The 21270-nt window shown below is 43.4% G+C and overlaps 1 protein-coding gene across 6 annotated transcripts in view; it reads left to right on the top strand.

The window, feature by feature from the left end:
• Nucleotides 1–3958: 3958 nt before the first annotated feature.
• LOC121869530 (hormone receptor 4-like) overlaps nucleotides 3959–21270 on the top strand; it is a 48415-nt gene continuing 31103 nt past the window's right edge. For 3 of the 6 annotated variants that reach the window (XM_042370889.1, XM_042370890.1, XM_042370897.1), the window contains exon 1: nucleotides 3960–4106. In XM_042370889.1, coding sequence (XP_042226823.1) covers nucleotides 3998–4106 — 109 coding nt within the window. In that variant the 5' untranslated portion in view covers nucleotides 3960–3997. Of the gene's footprint in view, nucleotides 4107–5385; nucleotides 5477–21270 lie in introns of those variants that run through there. The other 3 variants (XM_042370892.1, XM_042370893.1, XM_042370894.1) reach the window with 3 other exon arrangements.

Consider the following 21270-nt stretch of genomic DNA (forward strand, 5'->3'; position numbering starts at 1 on the left):
AACACTAATAAGGATATATAATAATGAGAAAGATATTAATAGAACGAGAAGGAAAAGAAAGAGTTAAAAAAAGAAGAATGTGAAGAAAAACGAATATAGAGAAGAAAAGAAACGGGGAACAAATAGACTGTGTTTGAATATAACCAAGAGAGAGAGAGAGAGAGAGAGAGAGAGAGAGAGAGAGAGAAAAATGAAAGCGAAACAAATATAAATACATAGATATAAGGATATTAAAAGTGAAGACTATAGTAGACGTAAAGGGAATTATTATACGATTGATAAAGTAGGAAAAAGAGGATAAATAAAGAATTAAGAGAAATATATGATAATTAGTTTAAGGGAAAGATCATCATATACTCTACAAAACATTGCATAATCTAGGGTGCAGTGTCCAGAGTGCAGTGTCCAGAGTGCAGTGTCCAGAGTGCAGTGTCCAGAGTGCAGTGTCCGGAGTGCAGTGTCCGGAGTGCAGTGTCCAGAGTGCAGTGTCCGGAGTACAGTGTCCAGAGTGCAGTGTCCGGAGTGCAGTATCCAGAGTGCAGTGTCCAGAATGCTTGGTCCAGAGGTAAACTGAGACATTTCTAATTGCAGCTCCGATTCAGTGTTAAGGTACAGTATAAATTCTCCAGCGTTATCGTGTACCAAGGTTGCCTCCCGCGGATAATTGTATATAACATTTGGAGTTGATTTTCTTGAATATTAATACATTGTTTCCTCTAGTGACTCGGACGGGTGTGTAATGACAGACGTTATGGATTTATTTTAACCAAAGGAGTTAATGTGTTCGACTGTGCACCGGAGGGAGGAGGAGGAGCGGCCCCGAATTCGATACCGTATTGGGGTTATTTTTTTCGTACTGGGGTTCTTTATCATATTGTAATTATTTTAATCATACTAGGGTTCTTTTTTATCATATTGACCTTATTTTTCTTATCTCTTTACAGGTGAGTTACAGCGAATAACGAGCGGAACGGGTGTTGGTCGTCGGGGTAAGTGCTGCACCTGTGTAATTAGTTCCTCAAGACAACACGTACAGAATTGGGGATCAGAAACAGGGCCAGTGTGGTACTTCAAGTCAGTTTGGGTTTATGAGGTCAGGGATCAAGCACACGGCGCCTGATGGTGAAGACGGGTGGTATGTGGTGCAGCAGCAGTAGGATGCCTCGCTCTGTATTCTTATTTCCGCCTTCAGTAGGAAATGAGTGTGGGGTAAGGCTTAACAGCACACGCGGACTGCCACGGGAAGTCACGTGACATACGAGGAATAAGGGTTAAGGGACAGGGGCTGGGGGAAGGTTGGCAACAAGATTATCATTTAACTACGGAAACTTCATCCATCCTTAGTCTGGTGCCAAGTGAATAATAAACGAAACCGGGCGGTTCTTGTGACAGGAGGGTCTGAGGGGTGTTATTGGCAAGGAGCTGGTGGAAGTGTAATGAGGTATTAATCACGTGTCTCAAGGATCCGTCTTGTGTTCGGGATGACAGGCTCACTGACCATTACCCTTCCTTCCACCTGGCTAGGCTCATGCTGGGAAGACCTCCGCCACTTGGGAGTCATGCCAAATGTTTAGGTGAGCCCGCAGTGACGAAGAAAAAGAACTATACAAGAAAGGAAGAGAGGAAATAGCGAATAGGGAGGTAGAGTGTGCGTGTCTCAGCCTCAATGAGGGGCATTATAGTCCTTCCTTACTGTGTTGCCCCCCGTCACCCAGGTCGTGTTGTAGTGGGTCGGGTCATCTTACCCATCACTGACACGAACACAGGTTGGAGAGGGGAGAGGCATGAGGCGCAACACGATGGATGTAAGCTATGGGGTGACCTCACGTAATAAAGGGAGATAATATACGAGTGGCAGGACGGCAGACGACATAATTATCTAGGTTAAATAATTCACAAACTCCTGGAACCAGAAAGGGAGCATCCTTGTCCGCGGGAAACAAGGAAGCGAGGGGCCGCTGAGGGTACAAGAGGAAGAGGAACGGGTTGAGGAGCCAAGATGTACTGTAGTAGCAAGGCTGAAGAGGATTACCAGAAACTCAGGAATATAATTAAGGAATCGGGTGGAGTACATAAGGAAAAAACAAACTGAGAAGGTGTTCGAGTAAATGCTAGATAATATAAAAGAGAAGGAAAGCGAATGACAAGTTTGGTTACAGAACGACAGACAGAAGTGGTGAGGTAGAGAGTTGAGGAGAATCACAGCTAAGTGGGGGTTGAGAGAAACAGTTAGGAATTCTGAGAAACAATGTGGGATGAAAAGAGACAAACAGGGTAGCCAAGGTAAGGAATCTTGGCCAGGTTTCCCAGTGACTAACTCAGCCAGTGAGCCACGCAGGGCACTCACCTGGCCAACACTCGACACACCGCCAGTGAGAGGGTTACACTTACTCTATAGTTACTGTTACTTTTGTCCCAGCATCAATATTTACTGACAAGAGAACATACACGTGTCTTAGTGTTTGTGTTTACGTGTACGGGGGAAAAATATTTAGTGGTTATAACACACCATAGCGAGTGAACAACCTCACATTAAATAATATAATGTACTCGTAAAGACAGTGATGCGAGTAGTAGATTGATTAACATGACTTACTTTCACCTCGTAGTACCCGACACCACACGACTCACCATCTGTTGTTTACCTACACATTTAGGTAAGATGAGTTAGTGTATTAACCAACTCTTTGGAAACGAATTCGAATACATTTAAATTCTGATGGACCTTAAGAGTAAATGAGTCTCTTAGATCCATATTAAAAAAAATAAATAAATCAGCTGGAAGTAAAAGAAGCTACGATAATATAAGCCAGTCCTTCTGTGAAAAATATTTACATTTTTCACCCCCGGATAAGAGGATGAAGTGTCTGCCCCACGCGGTAAATGATCACGTTAACAGCAGCTCTTATTAACATTACGTGATACCTGCTCGTGTTTTACTGTACCTTACTGAAGGGTAGTTATAGGTCGTTGTTATCATGTGTTACTGTGCTCAACGGCTTAACAACATGGGTCTTTAAGCGCTTACATATACAGATTTAAGTATATACCTCTGGTTAGGTTAGGTTAGGTTAGGTTAGGTTAGGTTAGGTTAGGTTAGGTTAGGTTAGGTTAGGTTAGGTTAGGTTGTTGGTGTGTATGTCATTCTGATAAATTTCTTGACTGCTGGCTCGCAAGGGTAAAACTATGAGAATATTATAGAAAGTTGAACATGAGTGTTTTGTTGACGTGCAGGTGCGTTGGGTAGCTGGCACAACACACCTGCTTATTAAATCCTTTCTCCTCCCCTTCTACCTCCCCTCACCTCCCTCCCTCCCTCCCCCCTCCCTCCCTCCCCCTCACCTCCTCCCTCCCTCCCCCTCACCCCTTGTCAACCGGTTCACACATCCTGGAGGAGGATAATGAAGAAGTTTGAGTCTGTCTTTGAATGTGTGTGTGTGTGTGTGTGTGTGTGTGTGTGTGTGTGTGTGTGTGTGTGTGTGTGTGTGTGTGTGTGTGTGTTACTTCGTGTACGTGTATGACCTCACACATGGAACGTGTTTGTTTACTTGTACTGTGTATCTGTGTTCACTAACTTAAGGTGAACGTGGTGCACACGCTTCTGTGTGAGGGAGGTAAGGGTGGGGGAGTGTGCACGTGATGGTGGTGCTTCAACCTTGGTCACGTGGCTGTGCACGAGTGGCAAAGGTCGCTCCCCTCGCGCTGCATACTACTTCACGCACACATGTACACACACACAAACACTTCCTTCTCCTTATACCTCTATACCTGGTACACATACATAGTTTCTGTTTAATACACGAAAGAGGACATATCAAAAACCACCAATATGATAAATGGGAAAAGAGAGAGCGAGAGAAAGAGGGATAAAGAGAAATGGCACAGAGGTGGAGGTAGAGCGTAGTGAGGGGAGGATGGGGCGACCGAGGCAAGCTGGAGATTAGTCACCTGCAGTCCGCGCCAGTGAGGGGTTGTTGCCCCGTACTCTCTCAGCACCATGTTGACTGCTTGCTCTCGGCCGTGCCCTCTACGCTGTTGTCCTCGTCCATACAAGCCACTGAAGAGAAACCGTTGGCTCCGAGGCCCTCACACACCCCACAACTACGGTCAGTCGCTTCAACCATCGACACCAGGTGTATTGCGCCCTTGTGTTATGACTCTCACGTAACGACTATCCAGTGAAAAATGAAACGCTCGTAGCGATTTTTTTTAAGTTGGACATTTTATTATGTTGAGTGATTATACTGGTTTTTTTTTTATGCCAGAACTGTGACTGTATCTAAATGTGAGACGTATATATTACACGACAAAGGGTACCATGGAGTGTGTTGGGTAGAACATAGGTGAAGGTGACTGACGCAACACCTGATTCATTATCTCTTATGATATGGTGAATGCGTGTGAGGATCTGGTGACTTTCAAGGTGATCAATAATCGTTGTTTATTTACAAAAACAACGATTTGTTAAATGGATTGAAGATTAAAACCAGTTCAGGGTAGATGTATAACGTGTGTTTTGGGCCAGTGAGGGTAAACCTGTCACGAAGGAAGCACTTGTGTATTATACATATGTATAATGTATATATGGCCATGATACCGACCCATTAATGTTAACATGGACACATTTCTTCAATGTGAGTATTTCTTTGCTAAGTGACATCCTGTGTACTGTGTGTGCAGCTGAGCATCAACAAATAGCCCGTGTTAATTACAGTACAATATAGATCATTGGTAATTATTTTATAATATGCAACACTGGTGCTGCGTGTCAGTAACATGAAATTTTATTAGTGAGTTGTTGGTACACTTTGTGACCACTGTAGCCACTTCACTACTGAGGCCACCTCACCAAACACCGTCTCTAACTAACCTGACACATCGGGCTGTCAACACTGGCCAAGTCCAGAAACATTTCTTATCGATCTGCCTTTTTTTAAGAAGATGTCTTCATATTTCCACGAGTACTGTATACTGTGTTGCTTTATGTCCTTCATGGAGTAACCTGAGGACCAAACATATAAGCTGTTGGTCAGACAGAATCACTCATGAGCCTTCAGAACTTTTTTACAATATATATTTTTTCTACCTTTTCAGGTGTTTATCATAAATAGTAAAGTTTCAAACAGGTGTGCCGAGTAATGACAGTTGAGGAATAAACTGACAATCTCTTTACAAATGATTTAATGAGAAGTGAAAGTTGTGTTGAATGACGCCATATGATACGTTAATGATGGGTGAGCTATAATAACTCAGAGAAGGAATTGTATCACACCCTGGGAGCAATGACCTTCCTCATGTAGAGTTGTGTTGTGACATCTCGAGCGGAGGGTGAGAGCAGTGAACGTTTAGTGTGTAGTGACAGTTGTAAGGTCGTGCAAGTCGCAGTCTAACGCAGGCAAGATGGATCATCAACAGCGCTACGACTACAAGGTGGACCAACAAGCTCTCTCCTATTTCAGAAGGCTCTCCAGACATGGTAAGTACCGGAGATAAGAGCCTTTCCTCGGTACTGATCCAGCCTGATGTTGTCCGCGTGCGACAGTGATTGTTAGCAGTCAGTCAGGCAGAATACCGAGATGAGAGAACCGTGGCTCTGAGGTGAACAAGGAGATGTAGGGCAAGGTATAGTTAAGAAGTGGGAAGTACAGAAGAAGAATGATAGCAGGTGGGCTTTCCACCTTGCGGAGGATGGTTTGTGGTTTAACAAGTGACAGACGTCCCGCAGTCCACCAGGGGCAAGGGAGGGTAGATAAGCCGAGCTAACCTCCCTTGCCATTGTTGTCGCTGCTCCTACAAAGGTTGTGACTGCCAACTCCGACATGAAATTATTGGCGTTATTAAATTATTAATTGTAGATGTTTATTTAATGTTGTTTGAAGGGCAGGTGATTTATTTTATTTTATTTTTTTTCATCCAGGCCTTTTTCGTGTTGTGTGTTGTAGGCCGGGCAGATGGTCTCCTCATTCGTAGTATTCATCTATACTGGCCTACTGAAGGGTTGTTCCACCATTAAAAACACATCAGATACTGTACCTATTTATTACTAACTGCAGGAGGTTATAAAGCCGTCACCAAGTCTTTCACAGCGGTCCGGAAACGATCCAGTTAATATTCGTCCTCGAGGCCAAAACTCTACTAATTTTCATATCGACCGTTGCTGTTACAGGATCTTGTTTGGGTTGTCCATGTGCAGTATATTAACGTAAATGGGATGACATCATTTTTTTTCATTTCTACTTGTGATATCAGCATGTGAGTGGTGTTATGCCCTGACCCGCCCATGTGTATCTTGGGTACAAACATTTGCCTTGGACATCAGGTATGCCAAGCGGATACTCAGCTGAGGCCAGAATGACCATGTCGTCAATACTCGCAACAAATTTGAATGCAATTGGATCCTTGGGGTATTGCTGTAGCCTCCTCCTCCCTGGTGCTAACTGGTTAAGGTTAATCACTATCCGTGCAACAGTTGGATTCGACCCCGATTGTTCAACTTAAGGTTTTTTTTTGTGGATGGGCTTTCGTCCCGAGGCAAAACAACTGTGTACGTGTGAGTAGTAAGTTAGGGAAGTGACCAAGACGTTGTTGTTACTTCAATGTGTGTGTAGTTCATTCTTTACAGGCCCTTCCTATCTGTTCAATTGTCTATAGAAGAGTCGAAGGTAAATCCAAGGACAGTCTTATTAGTTCTGTTGGTTGGTTGCTCAGGACAGGATGTTACTAAAGTCATATCAGTTTACGTTTACATTCCTCATTTCCTATAAGTTTCTTTGGCACGTTGTATCTATGTGGTAACTTGAAGCTTCGTTGAAACAATCAGATGAGAACAGTGTTTATGGCGGTGTTCGTGGCAGATTTGTATGTATTTATGTATGTATGGTTAATACGAGGCTTGCCACATTTAAGAGACACAAGATTCATGTCAGCCGAGTTACACTGAACAACACTGACTACTAGAGCAAGAACGTGTTTCACCAATGATCATAAAGTTTAACAGCATTCAAACCTTTTCCTGGGGGAGAAAAACAGAAACATAAGTGGGAGTTTCTGTTGTGTTAGTCTGTTCTTAGAAGTATAGAATAACATTACCCGCGCAGGACCATCAGTTAAAACGATGCTTTACAATGACACCAGGTGACTTAACCAAACATCATGGCATTAGTCTTGCTTACGTTGACCAATAACTGTTACGAGTAGTTTTGGGAGTTGCCGAATACATTTTGTAAACAAGTGAATGAAGAGAGAGAGAGAGAGAGAGAGAGAGAGAGAGAGAGAGAGAGAGAATGACGAGTTTCTCTGGTTAGTGACGGAAGACGAGGCTGGTGCGGGAAGACGAGGCTGGTGCGGGAAGACGAGGCTGGTGCGGAAAGACGAGGCTGGTGCGGGAAGACGAGGCTGGTGCGGGAAGACGAGGCTGGTGCGGGAAGACGAGGCTGGTGCGTGCGAGAAGACTGGTGCGGGAAGACGAGGCTGGTGCGGAAGAAGCTGGTGCGAGGCTGGTGCTGATGCGGGAAGACGAGGCTGGTGCGGGAAGACGAGGCTGGTGCGGGAAGACGAGGCTGGTGCGGGAGGGGAGAGGGAGTGAGTTGATGGCTGAGGGGAGACAGCGAGGAGCTAAGGCGGTAGGTGTGTTATGTATGACTCCCAGGTGATGGCGGTAATGCGTGACTGGCTACGTGACCTTTAACCTAGACTACGGTCACGCCTCTCTTTCCCTCCTCAACTCTTGCCATCTTCAAATATAAAAGGTTTAAAGAATTTTCTCTTGCAGTTTGATCATTTGTTTAAGAGTTTAAAGTGGGGCCTTTATATTCGAAGCAGGGCACACACACACACCCACCAGTTACCCTCTTGACAAGTGCGTGTACCACATGGTTTTTTTTATAATTGATCTTCCTTGTGCTGGCGTCACACTCCAGCGTTGAGACATTCCTTTGTCTCCCTGACCCTCATCCTCCACCCTCCCCCGTTCCTCTAGTTAGAAAGTGAAGCCGCTATTCTTAGCTGGTCTTGCTCCCCCAACCTTACCATAGCAGGTCTCTCTCTCTCTCTCTCTGTAGTTAAGGATTGTCCCATTAACTAATCTTAAGTTACTCAGGACACGTCAATGTATTATAGAATGTGTATGTGTTTGTCTACGCTTCAAACATAGGTTGGATGCTTATATGAGCAATAGGGGTTGGGTGTAAACGGGACTGTCCAGTATGGGCCAATATGCCCGCTGCAGTTTCCTCCATTCTTATGTTCTTATGTTCATCCGTGTGATATGTGCATCGTGGGTTTTTTTGTCTATTGTTCTTTTTTTTATTAATCTTTGTAATTTCATGGTAGAATTTGGGTTAGTTTTTGGGTAATCTTTATTTTTTTTAACTATTTATGTGATTTCTTAGGTGTGTGTGTGTGTGTGTGTGTGTGTGTGTGTGTGTGTGTGTGTGTGTGTGTGTGTGTGTGTGTGTGTGTGTGTGTGGTACATGACCAACACTTCCACCCTCACTGACCCGCACGAGTGGCCTCCTGTCACCTGGAGTAGTAATCGTTGTAAGTGACGTTTGTGTTTATGCTAATTGTTGCTTCAGTCTTTCCTTCCGTCCTTTGCCTCACTATACTAATTATAATTTTTACAAGCTGTTATTTTTAGTATTATTGTTGTTTTGTTACGTATTAACACTCGCCTTGATACACACACTACACATAGGTACTGTGTCCTGTAAGTAGTCCCGATATTTGTGTACATTCCTGGAGGTCTATAGATAACCTTTTGTGTGTGTGTGTGTGTGTGTGTGTGTGTGTGTGTGTGTGTGTGTGTGTGTGTGTGTGAAATAGACCAGTGGCATATTTTACCTCGCTAAATATGTAAGGAAGCCCCGCGGTGTAGTCTCCTAACGTTGCGACTCTCCCTAGCTAAATATATGCTTTGGTGTATACACAGAGTGGCTGTTATATGAACACATCCTTCCGCTTGATTTATTTTAGGGGTGATGCACGAGTCTCTGTGAGGGGAGGAAGGTGAGAGGAATGTGTGGCTGAGGGGAGATGTGAAGGAGAGGGTGAAGGGGTGGGATGTGGGGTAAGGGAGGGAATATGAGAGGGAGAAAACAGTGTTAAGGGAGAATGTAAGGGTGAGGGAGAGGAGGTAAAGTACTCACACCACCAGGTAGACACCACACACCTGTAACCAATAAAGCCATCAGGTACAAAGACAACATCACATAACACACCTTAATGTTTACTCAACTCACACTTAATATAACACTAAGAATATTATGCAGGAGTCACTTGTTTCTTTTCGTGGACAGCTAGACGTTGACGAATGGTAAGTACACCAACAAACTTATGAAGATATAACTAACTTATTTGATGCCGTCCACTGTAACCTAACCTAACCTAACCTAACCTAACCTAACCTATCCCAGCCTAAACTAATCCAAATCTAGGTTAACTTATCCTAATCTAACCTAACCTAACTTTACCTTACCAAACCTAACCTAGCATAAAATAACCTAACCTTACCTAATATAAACTAACTTCACCTAACTAACCATCGTATATTTGTAACTAAACCCAACCTGACCTAGCTGAATTAAACCAACCTGACCTGAATAAGAACAAAAATAAAAGCCTGAGAACAAAATGAACCAACATGATAAATAAAGAACAGTTGCTATCAATTTTTATCCATTAATTATTTTTTATTTACTTTTGGAAAACTTTATAATTATTCTATTTAATCACAATTGACAAAAAACAGAATATACGCTCTGATTGGCTAACTTATGTGTTGCTCCGTTTTGATTGGCTTAGATTAAACGTCAAGGGAATGACCAGATTCCTGCTGCTCTGCCGCTGATTGGTCGGGTAGTTACATAATAAGGAAGATCAGGTTACTGTTTGTTGTGATCTGATTGGCTGGAGATCACATGGCGTGGGCATGCGGGGGCGCTGTCTGCCACGTGCTGCTGCTGATCACCCAGGCAGGAGGGGGGGGGGAAGACCCTCAGTGACTTCCTTAATAGCTGCTTCCTCCCTCCCTCCCTCCCTCCCTCCCTCACCTTTTTCTCTCTTCATTATCTTCTCTTCCTTTCCCTCTTAACCTTCCTTCTTTTCCTCGCCATATTGCTATTTTATAATTTCCTGAAGATCATTTGAAGATTAGCTCCCCCCGCACCCTTGCCCTCCGCCCCCCGCCCTCCTAGCTTATTTCACCTGACGATTAAACACCTGAATGTTACCTGGGAGGGGGGAGGGGGGTAGGAGGGGGGGTTAATCCATATATGATACTTTCGTGATAAAATTGCTAATTAAGTTTTCTTTTATAGTTCCGACTCTTTTGATAATTGTTCGTAAAAACTTTGGTGTGAGCAGTTTATTGTGATATGGTGGTAGCTGTGTCAGTGAGGATGGTGGTAGTGATAGTGGTAGCTGTGTCAGTGAGGATGGTGGTAGTGATGGTGGTAGCTGTGTTAGTGAGGATGGTGGTAGTGATAGTGGTAGCTGTGTTAGTGAGGATGGTGGTAGTGATAGTGGTAGCTGTGGTGATAGTGATGTTGTGTGTTAGTAGGATTGATGGTAGTGATAGTGGTAGCTCAGGTGTTGGTGGTGCCAGTGTAAATAGGGTTGGTAGTTGTGGTAGTGATGGTTGTAGTTCTTGTAGTAATAAAGGGTGGTAGTGGTGGTAGTGCCTGTTATGGTAGTACCAGCATTGTATTGGTTGCTGACTGTAATACTGTACTGGCAGTACTGTAATGCCTTCACTTTCTAGGTCTGATATTCCTCTCACGCTAACACCAAGAACGGGGGAAGTGGATGGAGTTCTGTACCAGGTGGATGGAATGAGTCCTGGTGTACAGAAAGTGGAAGAGGGGGAGGCTAAGTGGAGCTCGTAACCAGATAGTGAAGATAGTTCACAATCACAGACCGCAGGAGAGAGGAAGATGTGAGGGCTACTGGTGGTGGTGGGACCATGGTTGACCTCGGCCTGTGTCCACGCTCACTGTTCAACATTATTTATGTAGCGTCGCACCCGTCCCTGACCACCAGGCCATATTGAAACACTTCCGGGGACGACCCAGGAATTGATATTTCTACGTATAATTAATAAATCCCTAAAAATAACTATGAATGATATCCTCTTGTGTTTATCCCTGCCCCGAAGGTGAAGGAGATAATGTAATAACTTCATGTTTGTCTGTTTGTGTTTTTGTCTGTAGTTGATCGAGATGTATCAAAGACAGGTTTAGTTGTGATGACAGTGAAAGGGTTACCGGATGTTGCCCAAGGACGAACTTCTTAGTTTTGAGAAAAATACGTCAAATAAAGATCTCGCTCACGTCAAGCTCACAGATCAAGGTTAAGGTTTGGTGTAGTTCAGTATAATTGGTGAAGATTCTCTCTAATGTGAATTACACTGTGAGAGACGTGGGGTTATGGTCATGGTCGCAGGTTAAGGTTAAAGCCGTATGCTGAGAGAGACAGAGGGCGAGAATATTCATAATGTTGAGGTTTCACGTTGTTAAATATATTGAGTTAAATATTTACCCCGAAAATGCATGTTGTGATCCCTACAAACACTGGAGCGTTGTACGGGTTGTAGTGTAGTGTTGAGGGTGGGGGAGCGGAGCGTCCTACATTACAGTATTATAGAGGTGAAACACGACCAGGTGACCACACTCCCGGGGGGCTCTAGCTAGTGGTTTTAACATCCTCCTGTATATGACATACGACCATGACCAGGTTACGTTGTTCTTAGGTACATTTGTTTCCCTTGTGTTGAACAGTCGCATGATTATTCAGTTCAAGAGGTTAAGGTCTCTCAGTCAGCTGGTACTCTAAGCTGTGGCAGTACTAAACTCTGACCCTCCGGAATAAACAGCGGTAGAATGGTGTTAGTCAGTGGTATCGTACAGGTGTGTGATGAGTCGGCAGGTAAGTCAGCTGTTATTGTGTGTGTTAAATCACTCGTAAACGATAATTTACAGAAAACAACTTTTATATTAATATTTTGTTCTGCCTTCTGCTACGTTATGTAAGTAAGGATTGTTGTTTTAAATCTATAAACTGACGCCTTTCGGGGCTGTCGATCCCTAAGTCACTTGTCAGTCAAAGGTTATCTTAGGTTGCAACTCACGCGTCAGCCACGTGGGTGTGGCGTCACTACACAGGTCTTCTGGATACTTGTAAACTGTATATGTCACCTGTGTGTGTCACGTAATGTTTAATAAAGGCACCAGTAACAGTGATTCACCTTATTGATATAGTTCACGTAATTAAGGACAAAATTTATGATATAGCCATAAACTGTTTCTTGTCAGTACTACAGACTATGGTTAACTTTGATATTTTTATATAATATTACTATACTGTAACACATTCTTGTTCTCTTAATTCTTTCATACAGGTAAACCAATCATGTCTTTCACGTCCGCTGGTATCCTTGTCTCTCACTGATGTAGGTGTTTGGATGTTGCTCCACGTAAACATCTTTAATCATTTCACCAACAACATCTAATTCAAGTATCTCTTAGTGGTCAAGGTGAAGGTCAAGGATCAACTATGATGGTGATGCTCCGTGCTGGCTCTATGTTTGTAATTATTAAAGAATTATTGTCAGTTCATGAAAGTACAACAGGAAATAGATTCAGAATGGCAGGAAAAGATGGTTGAGGTCATGGCCGCCAGGAATCTGTGGATAGATGAAATGTTCCCTGAAACATTCTGCAGCTGTGAGGGAAGAAACATTTCCTCCAGATGGAATATAAACCAGAGAAAAAGATTCGAAGATTGATAGTGAAGTACCTGGTCCCGGCTACCACCAGCCTCTTGACACTATGTTACAGTTGTTGTGAGATGCTTCGTGGTGTTTGAGTTATGAATTTTATATTATGTATTATGATCTCTGACTGAGAATACCACGTGGAGGAGAGCTGCGACGGACACTACTGGGCACCCGTCCGTGTGATGAATTTTACCTTATGGATTTTGTTACACATTTGCTGACCTTGGCAGTGGGTCAGGTAGCGCACCCTGGGGCCGAGAACACTTTAAAGAGAACTGTAAAAACGTTTCTAGAGTTCCTCCGTTTTCTCTAAGTAATAATATGTACAGTACGTTAGTGGAGTCTTATCCCGGAAGTGAACTGGACTTTAATTCCCAGACTTTGTTTATGTTTAACTGCAACAGTCAGTGTTTTTTTAATATAATTATTCAAGATTTCCTTTTTTTTTCAGTCAGGATGTAAAACCTTGTGGTGTTGACCTTATATTGAAACTTTAGTCTTGTCTGCCTGTTTTGTTGTAGTGAAGGTGTAACACAAACTTTCTAGTACTGTAGTAGACGGAAGGTGTTGGTGAGGCGTGGAGCAGTACCGTGCAGGGCCACGTGACCACCAGCCACTTGGGGTCCTCAGCGGGGTTTCTCGTGCGTCACCAAGCTTGCTACTCTTCTTGCCACGTTCCTCTTCCACCCTCTCTCTGCTTCCTTTCATCTTCTCACTTATTGTTCTCTCTCTCTCTCTCTCTCTCTCTCTCTCTCTCCCTCCCCTAAATCACCCTTTTATCTATTCTTTTTCTCTTCCCCCATTTTTTTTAGTCCATCACATTGTTTAAAACCTTTTGTGGTGGGCTACAGTAGGTTATTTCACGTGTTGACACACTTCGGGAAACTCTCTCTCTCTCTCTCTCTCTCTCTCTCTCTCTCTCTCTCTCTCTCTCTCTCTCTCTCTCTCTCTCTCTCTCTCTCCTGGTCTCCATTAACGGCATTACTGTCTGTGTTTTCTTTTGACACTTCGCGGTCTATCTCGCCTTGAGCCCACCGACATATTTTTTCTTGGTGGTAGGCAAGTTCATTTATCTGCCCCATTTACATGAGTGTGTAAGGATAATGTCAATTCGCTCGAGTCATTGACACATTTTTACCGCTATGCCGTCCGCTTGTCGTCTCAATTTGTGAGTTCAATAGTGTAATCTTACCTAATCCTGGCCTAGCTTGGAGGGACACTACTACAGGATGTTATTGTTAGTGAGAGGTCCTCATCACATCCTCCCTGTGTGTGTCTGTCGTGGCAGGTTGTGCTCCGGATGACAGCCACACATTGTCTGTCAGTCTTACTTTGATTCTTGCACACTACATCACCGTGTTGAGTGACAGTCAGACACAACATTGGTTACGATTCTGTTGTTCTTCTACTATATGCCAGAACATCTTCCAGGGATATTATTCTATAGTGCGCCGTTGTGTCCGACGCGTAGATGGAATGTCCTTTTTTTTTAATCCGATAACTATTATATAAAGCGTCCAATTATAGTTACTAATTTTCTCCTTTATGTACCCGATGATATTGTTCGCATATATTTCTACCCAAGATAATATTAAGAGTTGTGTAATACAGGCTGTCTAGCGGTGTGTTAGGCGGGGAGGGTCAAGCAATGGCAGTAAGGATGTCTCAGTTAAACGCTACAGACAGCAGTGACTGGGCGGGTGTGTTAGTACCACAGTGGAGTGAATAACAAGGAAAGGTGGAGCCTGCGTCAGCGTCACCGCGTACAAGAAGGGGAGTGATATCTGGCCCGGTAGGTTACGCTCAGCACATCAGGCGTCGTGCCCTACCCAGCACTGATGAGATAACCGTGTCCCAGCATAATTTATACGTGTGTACTACTGTGCTGCAGCCTTGACTTCTCTCACACCTACATTTTTTTACAGTGAAAATCTCTCTCTCTCTCTCTCTCTCTCTCTCTCTCTCTCTCTCTCTCTCTCTCTCTCTCTCTCTCTCTACGTGCAGTTTTGTAGTGTACAATTATACTTAGCTATTAATATGAATAACCAAAATAAATATAATGAGACAGCTATCACTCACTCACCTCTGTTTTCTGTCAATAATTCATGACACCACAGGGACTAAAGTGAGGTGTTACTGTGAGAGATGAAGAGACGAGGAGATACAGAGAGTGACGAGACGATTTATTGAGAGATAAGAGATATACTCCTTGATGATTAATGTCCAGGTTATGTAAGGGTTGTGTTGTCCAGGTTATGTAAGGGTTGTGTTGTGTGTGTTTGGGTAGTTGTTTTATCATGGCTGTAACACTCTTAACTACACTAACACCCCACACTTATGGATTGTTACACACACACGTACACTTATGGATAATTACACACACGCACACTTGTTGATAGTGACACATACGCACACACACATACACAACGAACCCAGAGATTCTGTGTTGAATACTAATACGGGCACACTATGCATACATACTCGTGCTGTATATATATAGAAAACAGTACACACACACACACACACACACACACACACAAGGCAGATCCAGCCTGGAGGAAACTTTCCCAGACGTGGGGATCAGTTTTCACTGTCAGTCGTGACATCACAACTTTCACCTTGCAGCCTCCCCCACCCCACCGTCCCAACCCCACCCCACCCCACCACTGTCCCAACCTCCTCACCCCCTCCCCTCCACACACTTTCTTCAGTGTTGTTCCTCAACTGTTATGACTGTAGCTGCACTCTCCCATCTCTCGCTTTTATCTTTTTCTCCTTTTACTTTTCCTTCTCTGACTTGTTTTTTATTCTTCCTTCACCTGCTTCCTCCTCTCACTTCTCCTCCGCAGCCTTTTTTACCCTGTTCTTCTTTCACACCTCCCCCCCCGCGCTCTTAGCTGTATAATTGACTAGTGAAACCTTCGTGAGACGTCAGGGTTGGCGCGGGTGACCTATCTCGTGGGGCGGGGGAGAGAGAGAGGGGAAACCATATTTGAAACTGCCAGATTGTCGTTGCTTCTCCTGAGTGTGTGTGTGTGTGTGTGTGTGTGTGTGTGTGTGTGTGTTCTCAGACGCTGACTCATGCACTTATATTCCGGAGGACATAGACGCAGGTGAGTTTACAGAGCAGATATTGACGTACGTGAGGTTTACGTGATGGACGGTGATGTGTAGTGTGTCGTGTCGTCCTCGCGTGTGGTGTATTCCAGGACCCGTACTATACTTACAGTCTTTGTATCCAAGAGATAAACGTTCAATATTGTGCACCTTGACGTCGATACATTTTGTGATGTCTTACTAACAACTGTACAGACGTTTATTGAAGACATTGGATTAAATGTAAGTAAGTTTTGAGTTTACAGAGTTAGGAAATTCCATTGTGGCCATCCGCCGTGTCCGGGGAGGGGAGGCAGGCAGGTAGATGTTTCCCAGGATGGTTCACTCTGTCCGTGTGGCAAATTGACACTTATCACTAACCTAATTACTGCCCCTTATTAACTTAATACTAATTGTAGTGTATCTAAAAATGACACCGACAAAGATATTTATTTTGACATTAAGGAGATATTATGACAGAAGGATGAATGCTTAATTGTTGCTTGTGGATCGAAATAAGTAGGTAGTGAGAGACATAGCCGTGGGGGCCCCAGACACCCTTGCTCAGACCTCTAAGGTTTGAAGCGGACGTCTCGCCTGGGTCATCAACTCGCTCACCTGAATCCTGGGTTATTGTGGTGCGGCTGACTGTAGTGTTATGGTGGAGATGAGTGACCGTCGTAAGAAGTTTGGAGTGATGTGGTGCACGAGAGAAGTGATTTAGGTTACTACAGTACTTGTGGAGAGGAGGATGGGAGGGGGGGGGGGGGTACAGTACCGTGGGTCAGCATAAAAGGCGGCGTGGCGGCCTTATGGCTGGCTGAGCTACGATGACCCACATTCGCTGCCCGGAGGTCCGTGTTGGGGGTCACGGGCACACCCACCCTCCTCCCCCCGCAGCGCCCTCCTCCAGGCCACACCACAATGGGTGATACGCCACGGAGAACTGTCGCCCCACACCTTAAGGAGACAGACAGCATGAACGTCTTGTCCTGGTGGAGCTGTAAACTTCACACGGTAGTTAACGTGAACATGAAGCAGTCACTTGGAAGACCGAAGCCATTAAATTATCTGATACACGAATAAAAAAAAAATTCAATTGTTATAATATGTATTTATTGAAGCTTTAAGAAATATCTAAGGAATATGGCTGTCCGTCCAAGTAAGTAGACGTGACCAGTAGGGACTAATAAAGACGTAGAGAATATAAAGGATTTAAGATGAGTCGCGTATGAAGGGTCTCTGACCTGTGACACAGTTGGGCCACACACCTGGTAAACAAGAAGGAAGGAAGCGTCAGGGAAGTAATGAGGTGTTTCCTAGTTCCTGGTGATGATGAGAGCACAACTTCCGGGGAGAAACGTCGACAATTTCTCCTTGACTTTCATGTGATGGTTGCGGAGGGAGAGGGGCTCTGGGGGTCACACCACACCTCACTCTCACTACCCACTTGCTTGACTCTTCTAAGCATAATTCTACATCTATCTTATTTTCACCTTATAGACTCCATGTATCATTTAACCTTATCTTCTTACTCTCACTGCATCCACATTTTCTTCCACCTGTAATCTTAATGTAAACACGCACTACTTTACCCGCCACTGATAATATACACTTAGTAGAGGTTCCGATTCCTTTTGTTACGCTGCAGTCAATAAGATAGTATGCATTCAGTATAGAGCTGTTTCATATTCCACGTTACAACAGTGAGTTATCCTTGGCTCGTCATCCTGTAATAGTGGCTTGTCTAATTTATCCCACTAAAGCAATATCTTTAACTTTTGTGTGATATCCTCATACAGCCATGCCCTTAAGTACCAAATCCTTCGCGTACAGGCTTGACCCTTGTGTGATGTAAAGGTAATGATAGTTAGTTAAAATAACACCCTTAAGAATGCCAACACCTTAGAATAGTTCCCTAAACCAGTGTTCGATCTATGCTCGTTGTGGCACTGGCAGGAAATGCCCCGTAGATGCCTGTGGGTAAGGTTTCCGAGGCATCTGCTGCAATAAGGGGACTGTTTCCCGGAAATTCTCTCTGGGTCAGACAAACCAATACATACAAATTGGCTCATCCATCATCCAAGTCCTATTTGACCTCAGGGGTTGTTGGGGAAAGTGCTTGATACAACTGAGTTTGTCACAGCCGAGACCTGGGTACTGAGGGAGAGTGAGGGAGATGTACTGTATGTGAGTGAGGGAGATGTACTGTATGTGAGTGAGGGAGATGTACTGTATGTGAGTGAGGGAGATGTACTGTATGTGAGTGAGGGAGATGTACTGTATGTGAGTGAGGGAGATGTACTGTATGTGAGTGAGGGAGCAAGTCCAAAATCATATGTACTTTCACCATTTAAATTACTTTAATGTTTCAGTGATTTTTAAGATTAGAATGTTCGTTTTACTTGTACCTGAACTAAGCCTCAAGGAAGATTGTTTTCATTTGTACACTGAGTTGTATTTGTTCTTCATTTGATAAACGTCAGTAAAAACAAGTTGCATTTTTTCTTGTAAAGCCGTACAGCGATATCCAAGTTACGTAAGTGTTCTATATATAGTGGCGAGTGTTTAGTCTAGCCCTCACAACAGTGTAAGACGTTCTTTACACCGCGGGCGACACATGCTACCCACAGTCATGACACCAGTTTTATCCCACACCAAACCTGCTTTTTGCCACGGCCGGATGACCGGTAGACCACTGGGGCAGCAAGTTGAGCAGCCCAAGTCTTGCGTCCACACCACAGTTGCAGTCACCGTTGCTGGTACTTACTACGGTCCTGTGTCCCAAAGATTCGTGTGTTGGTTGATCATAATTGGGAATAAGAGAACGTATGTTATTACGGTAGACTCTTAGTGCAGGTTAATGTAACAGTATTGTTCCTCAGCTTAAGTGAGACTATCATATACCTTCCTAAAACTTCAGTTTGAGAAAAAAAAAATATGACCCATGAAGAATCTGGGCAGTACATCACGTATTGGTTACCTTAAGTTACTTGAAGCCCTGAGATTGCCGCTAGTATTTAATTTAATTACGGAACTAAGGTGGACAACTTCCGGGGCGGCGGGACGAGTTAGGAGGAAGTGAAGCAAGGAAACCATTCTCGTGTGATCACGGGCAAGAATCCAGGCAGCAGAACGTTTCATTCTTCTCTACGTTGTTGCGAAGTGATTGCAGGGTAGTCATTGTCGTATATTCCTTTCTGATTAAGTGTGTGTGTGTGTGTGTGTGTGTGTGTGTGTGTGTGTGTGTGTGTGTGTGTGTGTAAACTTGGGTGCCTGGAAGCGTCAGAACGGTAGTGCAATGTGAAGCGACATAAGCAAGAGCGTACAGTGTCTTCAGGAGAGTGAGGACTGAGGCAGCTGCAGGGTGCGGCTACAACATTCCCGTTTTAACTTTTTTGTGCCTTCAGTAATGCAACATGGTATAGTTCAACACATTGTTAATTATATATAATTGAATCGTTCTAAATCTTTAAGACCATCAGTTATCAAATGTACAGTTAACATCATGTACTGACGGTTTGATCTATTATTCTGAGTTGGAATAATTACCCTAAAAAACTCCTCTATTGGTATGTACTCAGCAACCGTACACTTGCAGCGCTGCAACACGGTTATCACAGCCGTACACCAATAGACTTGCAGTTGGTATGGGTTCACGAGATGTAGCTTTAGATCTGGTGACGGAGTCAACCTTCTTTGGCTATGACTGCTAAGTGTGTGTTGGCTCCGTCGTGAGTGTGTGTGACTGTGATGGTGGAAGCCTTGCAACATTCAACAGGCAGATGATATTGTACAACCGGTAGTTTTTACAGAGTTAAAGAACACGTTAATATATGAAATACTCACTTGACTCCACAAACAAGTTTACGGCTCTGGTCATCACATAAACTTGTGACTGGTGATGCGCCATTATTAAAACATTTAATGGTGTTTTGGATAAAGTGTGTTAAAGAGCATTACTGGAGGTACGATAATAGTGAGTGACACAGTGAGTGTGGCCACAGAGCATTAATGTGCCCAGGGTCACACCTGCAGCCAGTCAGGCGTCCCTCCACCTTTGCCTTCACCTTAACAAAAAATACCTATCCAGCGCTGAAATGCTGGTGTATAACGGCCACTGTTAACACGCATCCAACAGTATTTTTTTTTTTCGTGTGTCAATCTTTCATGTCTGGTTGTCCAGGTACAGCAACCAGGGGGATAGATTATACGACGTAGCGTCACAACCCGCACTTACCGGAGGTGAGGAGGTGGGTGGGGGCGGGACCAGCCTATCAGTCACTACCGTTCTTATTTACTTCATAATATAATGACATCACCACTACTGGGGTGTGTCCTCCCACCAAGGTGAGGGCGGTGATAATAACAGAACAACAATAATGATGGTAAGGTTGACGTTAATGGTATTATTGATAATGTTGATAAAATAAATGTAATGATATCGGTATTCTTAATGACAAAGATTATAATGAAGATGATGATAATAATAATAATAATAATAATAATAATAATAATAATAATAATAATATGGAAATCATAGTACTGATAAAAATAATGAAACTGATGATAACAATACAACAAAACCTGGGGTCATTTATTACCTAACCGTAATCACCCGAATGGGACAGATACAACGAAAATTTGTCAGTCCTGTTGCGTCTCTGTAAATACTTGACGCTCATTTTTTTTCAACACGAAAGAGGTCACAATCTCTGGACTGACGTCATTATCATATTTTATGTAGTATTTTAATCAATGTTTATTATCTTGGGTGACTTAGTATATGGCAATGAGTGTTAAGATACGGTTAAGATAACGTTAATGTTTAAGCTGTCAGTGAAGGCATCCGAGGCATTGTGTTTGAGGTCCTGCTATTGTGTTGGGGGTCTTAGCTGATGTGTCTACAGTAGTTTTCGTACCCAAGGCGTCATGATCTTGTACTTGGAGGTGTAAACTTTGTACCGTAAATAGTGATTATTATAAAGACTTCTCGTGACGCCATATGTCAGTGATCCACATGAACCACATATGATGCACCAGACTCATGTAAACATAAGTAACAAGGGATCATGTGTGTTATATATTCATGTATTATAATTAGTATTTTTTTTAATGGACTAACTACCTGGTAATTATATTTTACGTGTTTTCAAACTTGACTAATGAGATAGGTGGGTACATGAAGGCTATATTACAGTAAAGTGTGGACAGGTGGCGGTGTAGGACTACGGTTAACACGGAAACGTTTGTGGCGCTCTGACCAACCTCATAACTATGTAGATATTTCTCTTATTAATTCCGCCTCTGACGCCCAGTAGTACTAACTTAGTAGAGCTCTTTTGTCTTTTTAATTAGAATAGAAATTGGATTAAATCTCTGTTAACAGAGTGAAAGTAACT

Source organism: Homarus americanus, unplaced genomic scaffold, assembly GCF_018991925.1.
Source record: "Homarus americanus isolate GMGI-L3 unplaced genomic scaffold, GMGI_Hamer_2.0 scaffold23578, whole genome shotgun sequence".
In the NCBI taxonomy this organism is placed as follows: Eukaryota; Metazoa; Arthropoda; class Malacostraca; order Decapoda; family Nephropidae; genus Homarus; species Homarus americanus.